Here is a 7,883-nt window from a genome sequence, read left to right as displayed (position 1 = left end):
ATTTCCATATGGTTCCCTCTCTCATCTCATGCCTCTCTTCAAATGTCATTTTGTCAGAGATGTGCCCCAACCACTCTAGATGAACATAGGTATCCTCCCTATATCTAGTCTATGTACCACTTGGCTTTATTTTTCTTCCCAGCACTTATTACTACCAGGCATATTCGCTTATTTGTTCATTCACTGCTCAACACCCCTCCTCTCTCTAACTAGAATGCAAGCTCCTTAAGAGCAGAGACTTCCATCTTGTTCACTAGTGTTAACCTCAACAGCTATACTAGTCCCTAGCACATAGGAAGCTCTCAATAAATACTTGTTAGTGGTAAAAAAAAAAATGTACAATAGGAAGTGAGGCTTATGGAGGAAGTGCTTTGTTTATCATACAAAGGAGTGTGGGCTTAATTCTAAGTTTGATAAGCCACCTTTGAAGGAGTTTAAATGATTATTAACAAATGATTATTAAACTCCTTTAATGGATGACCAGATATGAATTTTAAAAACATCACTCTTGTTGCATCACAAAGATGGACTGGTAGACAGAATAAGGCAGAAGGACCGACTGGAGAACATGGTATGGCTGCAGATAGAATGAGGTACAAGTAGAGGGGCCAACCATTTGGCCTAGTAGTTAAGGCAGCTGGATCCCACATGGCCAAGGCAGTTCAAACTCTAGCCCTCATGGTTTGAAAAATACAGTGGGCATGTATGCACGGATGCTCATATCCTGACAGGATGGAGAAATGGAGGAGAAGAAAGGATTCCAGTGTGACCACACCTCCATGGAGGGGTGCTCCCTCTCTGTGTCCCTCTGGTGAGAACTTGCCCTCTGGTATTTGAAAAAAAGAAGAGAAACTGAAAGGAAGCTGGAGAAATGAGAATAGAAAGTCACTGAAATAATTCAAATAATACATGAGAAATGTCTTAATTGAGGCAGTTTTATATTTATACTATGTAACTCTTAGTGAAGAAATCATGATTAAAGAAAGGGAAAACATGGTAAAGAATTATCTTTGGCACTATGGTACAACATAATGCTCTACAGGGCTGATCTACATGGTAAGATTCTTGCTTCAAGTCCAGAGGCCTCTCTGGGTACCCTGGGCACATGCATTCCCAAGATTTGAGGCTGGCTAAGAGCTAGGGGTAGATTGTGGCATCAGCACCCCACTGGGGGTGACTGTCTCTCTGTCTCTCTCTCTCATTCGTAAAAGTAATAAATAAACTGAAAAAAAATTGAAAAAAAGTAAAGAATTATCTTTGGCACTATGGTACAACATAATGCTCTACAGGGCTGATCTACATGGTAAGATTCTTGCTTTAAGTCCAGAGGCCTCTCTGGGTACCCTGGGCACATGCGTTCCCAAGATTTGAGGCTGGCTAAGAGCTAGGGGTAGATTGTGGCATCAGCACCCCACTGGGGGTGACTGTCTCTCTGTCTCTCTCTCTCATTCGTAAAAGTAATAAATAAACTGAAAAAAAAATTGAAAAAAAAAAAAAAAAAACCAAGAATAAATCTTTTTCCAAAGTTTACCTGGGAGTTGGAGTCTGGGAATCTTTCACTTTGAGTAAAATCACAGAGTCTGATCCTAAACGAAGAAACACAGGAGCATCTCACTGTTAATAAAATTCCATACAATCATACTGTCTACATGTTTTAGTTCCCATACTTTGTCATAGTCTATTTCCATAAACAATGCAGTCAGGACAAAGGTAAGATGGTAGAGAAAGAGAGAAAGGTCCATTTTCACCAAAACCAGAACCAGGTTTTAGTGAAAAGTTTGTCTCACAAATAAGAAAATCACTCTGAAATATAAGCATATTTGCCTTTCAACATCATTCCTAGGCTGTGCTTATTCACTGTGCTTCCTCTTTGTTTGGGGGGGAATAAGGATTTCTCAAAATGCACTTAGTTCATAATCTATATCAACATTACATTAGGTGAAAGAGAAAGAGAGGAAGGGAAACAGTAAGGAATGGGGAGAAGGAGAGAGGAAGGGAGAGGGGAATACAGAAAGAGAAATAGCATTGTAGGAGGAGGTCAAAAAGTACAAATGTTATCATTCTATCATTTATTTTCTATGTTAAATACTCCTCGAAGGAAGGAATCAAGTACTTCTAAAGCATTTTGACTAGAACCCCATTTAGAGTAATAATTAAATGGTTAAAAAGAAGTAATTCCACAGTACAATGTAGCATATTTGGTGCAATTTAGTTTTATCTAAGTATTTGCCACACAATGTATGTTTCTGAAATTAAAGGGTTTTCTGGGTTTCTCATTAAATAACAGTTCTCAGTAAATCACCTCACAAAATGTAAGTTTTCATAAATATATGTAGCTATATAATGATGCTAGCAAAAACTGACCCTCTAGTGAGAATTTTTATAAAATAACCAGTAGATTTTAAAAAAAATCAAATGACCTGAGGAAAAAGGGGAGTATCTTAGAGACTAGTGCCCCATCTATCAAAGATTTCTAGTGTTCTCAAGTTTTAAGTTACATACCGAAATACATGAAGAAGGAGAAAAAGGAAACAAAGAAACCTAATGCATTAACTGCAATGCTAAGAAACTGAGTATTTTGGTTAGTTCAAAACTAGGTAGAAAACTTTTTCTTTCTAAAATCAGCTGATTACCATTGTAACATGCATAAACCTATGATACAGGTTTAAGAAGTATTACAAGGTAAATACTTGTACTTCAATGTTTATTTGATGTTTCAAAGCTCTTACACTTTTTATTGTGAAGTAATGGAAGCAGATAAGTGAAGCATCTGGGCTGAATGTACTCTGACTAAATTGCTCAGGAAGTTAATCACTGAAATAAAATATCAAATCACTTATACTACGTGGGGGAAACGCAGTATAAGTAGCTTCTATAAGTAGTTTACTTATAGAATGGTTAGCTGAATCGTATGCATTTAAAGCATCCTATATGTTAAAATTATATGAACATTATAATGTTGGCTGTAATAGATCCAATAAACAGTTAATTAGCTATGATTAAAACTGTAGTTGTACATCACTACTTTTACCTTCGGATTGTGTATTTGAAGATGGTAGGTTATCTGATTGATGAGAAAGAGAGTGATGATGGTGAGGTTGACAGAGAGGATCAGAATCTTTGGATCCAAATGCAACATCAGGGGTATAAGATGGCAGAGAATATACACCATGGGACAGCTGTTCCTGGGCAGTTAAAATGCTGGCAGATCCAGATGATGAAGTATCAGAGCTAATGATCTGAGATGTGCAAGAATTTCCATTTTTATACAGTGAGTCTTTCAAAGTATTCTTACTGGAACTAAGACATCGAGACCTAGCAAGAGAAAAATACAGTTTCAATATCAAACAGCAAACTGTAAGATTAAATTCATTTGAAATATGCTTCTGTAACTCACAGGTGTAAAGGAAAATGTGTGGTGGGTTTGGCTACAGAAAACTGTTTGCCTGTGACCATCTGTAGCAGCTGCCGATAAATCTCTCTTTCTTCTTCTTGAACAGTCTGTAAGAGAAAAAAATTAAAGAAACCGTTAACATATCCAATGAGATATTTCTCAAAGCAGCATGTAGACAGAATCCCAAAAGTCCTATAGAAGCTCAGGTGAGTCCTGAAGATAACTAAGAATTACAATACATCAGGGATATTCTAGAATGAGATTAAGTATATGGAAGAGGAGTTGAGTAAAGTAAATACCAGGTGGTATATATATTTTAAATTATGGGGCATACATGTAAATAACAGTGCAGAAAAGCTATAGGATATGAAACTATGACTTTTGAGTCAAACATTGAGAATTTCTAATTGAGATTCTAACAAATCTCTTTTTTCATATACTTGTTTAAAAAAAAATCACAAAGTAAACAGAACAGTCAAATTCAGTTTTATAGAGATAGCTTCTCAACACTACCTCATCCTATCCAAGTGCAGGTATTCTCCAGAGATGGTTTTCCTCACTAACAGCTATTTACTCCTCGCCCCCCCCATAAATCCCAATACTAAATTTAGAAAAACCACATCCACATACTCCATAACATTCATTCAATAATGTGAACATCTACAATGTTCCAGTCACTAAAGATAGTACATTAAATAAAATACAGTTCCTACCCTTTCTTGAGGAGGTTATATTGCAGTTCAAGGAACTGATCATAACTAGTTCCTGTCCTGTAGAGCTTACATTACAATTAAAGGACCTGGTCAAAAATGAGTCAGGAAGTGTCAAGAAAGTTAAAAAGAGAACAGCAAGAAGAGATAAGATCTCTCTGAAATGATATTTCAGCAAAAATCTGAGCCAAGAGAAGAATTAAATAAAAGTATTCCAGATAGAGAAACACAAACATAAAGCCAAGACAGGAATGTGCCCAATGTGTTCAAGAAATAAGGTCAGTGTGAACAAAAAGAGGAGGAAGAAATGAGGTTACTTAGTAGAGCACCAGATTATTTACATGTGATGTTGTAACTGTAGGTAAGTAACTAAAACAGATTCCCTGAAGCAACGGACTGTGTTCATTAAGTAATAAGCCCAGTAATCTTTTTTAACTTTTTAATTTTTTTAACTGTTAGAGGGCATGTGCACTCACCAGAGAGAAACAGAGAGAGGGAGGTAGAGGGGAAAAGCAACCCCCAATAAGTTATGATCATGCTACAATCCCTTCTATTTTTTCCATCCCGTCAGGATTTTGTCTGTGCTTAGCATTGTTTTTTTCTAGCTGGTGGGTCTGAGATTTGAACTACAACAGGCCATGTGCAATCCATTTCTTTAATCAATACATTACAGAGCCAGCCCCCCAGTAATTTTTAAAAAATATTGTATATAGTTTAATACAGCTACCTAACTTGAATCCTTTTTCATTTTTTGCTTCACAGTAAATTACACTTACAGTGTCACTATAACGTTACTGATCTACCGCAATACACTTGAACTGTGAAGCATGACAACTTATGAGAAGGAGCCATCCTTAAATTTGAACACTTGAATGGTAAGAAAAGGAAGAACTAGTTGAGCATTAGATGGAAAAATTATCCGAGAGAAAAATAAACTTCAAATATTCCATGTAAAAAAAGTAAACCCCGATCCTGAAATAGATACTGAACTTGAGTTGTGAAATCTTGCTTTCCTTGACCAAAAATGAAGATTTTCTGCAGAGACATCCCCCTCCAGAATCATTTCTAGTGGCCTCCATGCCCTAAGTGTTTAGACAGGTCCTTGTGAACAGGATCCAAACATCTGAATATGATTAGGGTCAGAATATTGGTCTATTACCACTGAATCTGATGCACAAAGAGTAAAAACAGAACAGAAGAGAGATTGCAGATAACGTCCTTCTGCACACTTCTGAACGTTTAGATTGAACTTCAAGAATCTGGAAAAATCGCACCATCTATCAGATGACTAGAAATTTCTTGTGACCCAAGAAAGAAATAAGAGAAAGCAACAAAATACCTCTCATCCAAGAATAACTCCTCTTCATTCTCAGACAGTACAATGAATCTCATGGAAATATCTGATAAATAATTTAGAAATATTCATAGTGACAAAGCTAACAGAGATAAAAGAGAAAGAGGTACAATGAACTGCAGAAGAGGCAGGAGAAAGGAGCCAATGAGTTCTAGGAGGTGAGGAAACTCTTACAAGATCTAAAAGAGGAATTACACACTTTACAAAAGAATCAAGTGGAACTGTTAGAGATGAAGGCTACAATACAGGAAATAAAAATTTCCCTTGAAAGTATTAAAAGTAGACTAGACCATACTGAAAAACTAATCTCAGATGTAGAAGATAAAATTACTGGCCTAGAAAAATCCACCACAAAGTCTGAGAAAATTGCCCCCCAAAATGAGCATAATATATGAGAAATACTAGATACCATCAAACGTCCAAACATTCGGATAATTGGTATCCCAGAAGGCGAAGAGATTCATAAGGGCATTGATATTCTATTCCATGAAATCCTGCAAGAAAATTTTCCAAACCTAGAGAGGCATTCAAAGATTCAGTCCCAAGAAATACAAAGGACCCCACACAGAATCAACCTAAGAAAATCTCCAAGACACAGTATAGCTAGATTGACCAAATCCACAGACAAAGACGAGATACTAAGATTGCCAAGAGAGAAACGTCAAGCTACCTACAAAGCTTATCCCATTAGATTAACAGCAGACTTCTCATCGGAAACAAAGCGAGCAAGCAAAGAATGGGAAAATATATTCAAAATGTTAAGGAAAAAGCAATGTCAACCAAGAATACTATACCCAGCATATGGGAAGAAAAGGCAAGAACATTCTCAGATAAATAAAATCTGAAAGAATTTACCAACACTAGACCAAATCTCCAAGAAGTTCTCAAGGAAGTGTTATACCAGGAAAATTAAATATACACAGAAATAAACATTTAAAAACTAAGAAAAGGGCCAACTTAATCATAGGGACAAATCTGAAGGTGAATGTTATATCCCAGAATTTAATCGGGAAGATCGAACCACAACAGAGGAGACTAAACTGGTGAAATAGCAGTTTATGACTTTTGACTAAAACATTGCTGATTTTCTTCTAGGCTTTGTTTTCCAGTTTTAAGGATTTTTGTCCTGTCTTAAGCTGTCAATAGGTTCATGTACCTACTATTTGAACAGAATTCCAACCTGTTTCCTGGCTTTAAGTTTTAAGCAAAGTTCCTTAGCATTTCTTTGATTTATTAAACCTAAAACTTTTCTTGAAATTAAAAAAAATATATATTTTTTTTTTTTTTTTTTTTTCTTTTTTTTTTTTTTCACTGTAGGGCGCGTGCGCTCGCCAGACAGACAGAGAGAGACATAGAGACAGAAAGCGAGAAATCACCCCCCAGGGGGGATGGTCACGCCGCAATCCCTTCTCCTCCATTCTCCTCTCGGGATCTTGGGCACGCACGCACACGCGCCCGGCGTGAGTTTTAAGCCACCGGGTCCGGGACACGAACCGCGGTCGACTACGTGGGAGTCCAGCGACATAGCCATTACGCTAACTGCTGGTTCCCTAAAAAAAATATATTAAAAATGTAAGTACCATAATAAGCTATGTAGCATCAGCTAGGTGCTACCTTATAGCATATTCATTCTACTCAGAGTTTCAGGCCTTAAGTCAGACATGTATTCACAGATCTATATATACCAGCTGAACTTGCTATTGAAAGTAGTTAGATTACTTAAGAAATTTTGTGATCAATAAAATGTGGGGGGAAAAGGAATGGAAAACAACTGTAGACACCTGAGATAGTGTGGGAGGATGGTGAGAAATGGCAGAGGGTGAGAAATAGGAGCAAAATATACATATACATATATATATATGAAACTAGAAATGGAAAATTATTGATGATAACATGTATGATTAAGCCACTATGCAGTATATTCTGGATGGAAAATCACATTTTGTATGCTGTGATGATACTCAGTGAATGAATATAAATTAATTAATTTTTAAAAAATGTTTCAGAAAATAAATTAATTAATTAAAAAAAGTAAACCCCATTATTTTATTCCTTAGACATTAACACAGTAATGTAAGATAAAGGTGATTTTTCCTTTTTAGTGCTTGTGAAGAGACTGTCTAGTGCATTCACTAAGCATTTCAGTGACAGCTATAGAAATAGCAGTTAGACAGACAATTACCAAATATATATTAATATCAATAACACATTGTGTATTTTCTGGCTATTCTAGTAGAAAGGATACAAGTACTTGAGAAGTAAACTTCCTTTTTCTTGTTTTGCAATAGAGTTTGTGTCCTTTAATTGTAATGTAAGCTCCACAGGGCAGGAACTAGATATGATCAATTCCTTGAACTGTAATGTAAGCTTCTCCTCCTGGATTTCTGGGCAGGTATGCACACAGGCAGGCGCAATTTTGCAGCCA

At 36.4% G+C, this 7,883-nt stretch overlaps 1 protein-coding gene across 9 annotated transcripts in view; it reads right to left on the bottom strand.

Annotated features, from left to right (window-relative positions):
• LOC102490999 (sentrin-specific protease 1) overlaps nucleotides 1–7,883 on the bottom strand; it is a gene marked incomplete at its 3' end in the record, with an annotated part of 52,586 nt that overhangs the window by 9,623 nt on the left and 35,080 nt on the right. For all 9 annotated transcript variants that reach the window (XM_014582101.2, XM_014582100.1, XM_014582102.1 and 6 more), the window contains 3 exon segments: nucleotides 1,532–1,586; nucleotides 3,032–3,315; nucleotides 3,398–3,501. In XM_014582101.2, coding sequence (XP_014437587.1) covers nucleotides 1,532–1,586; nucleotides 3,032–3,315; nucleotides 3,398–3,501 — 443 coding nt within the window.

The sequence above is a fragment of the Tupaia chinensis genome, unplaced genomic scaffold (assembly GCF_000334495.1).
Source record: "Tupaia chinensis unplaced genomic scaffold, TupChi_1.0 Scaffold142262_1, whole genome shotgun sequence".
Classification (NCBI taxonomy): domain Eukaryota; kingdom Metazoa; phylum Chordata; class Mammalia; order Scandentia; family Tupaiidae; genus Tupaia; species Tupaia belangeri.
The sequence above is the reverse complement of the archived record's forward strand: the minus strand, read 5'-3'. Positions and strand labels throughout refer to the sequence as shown.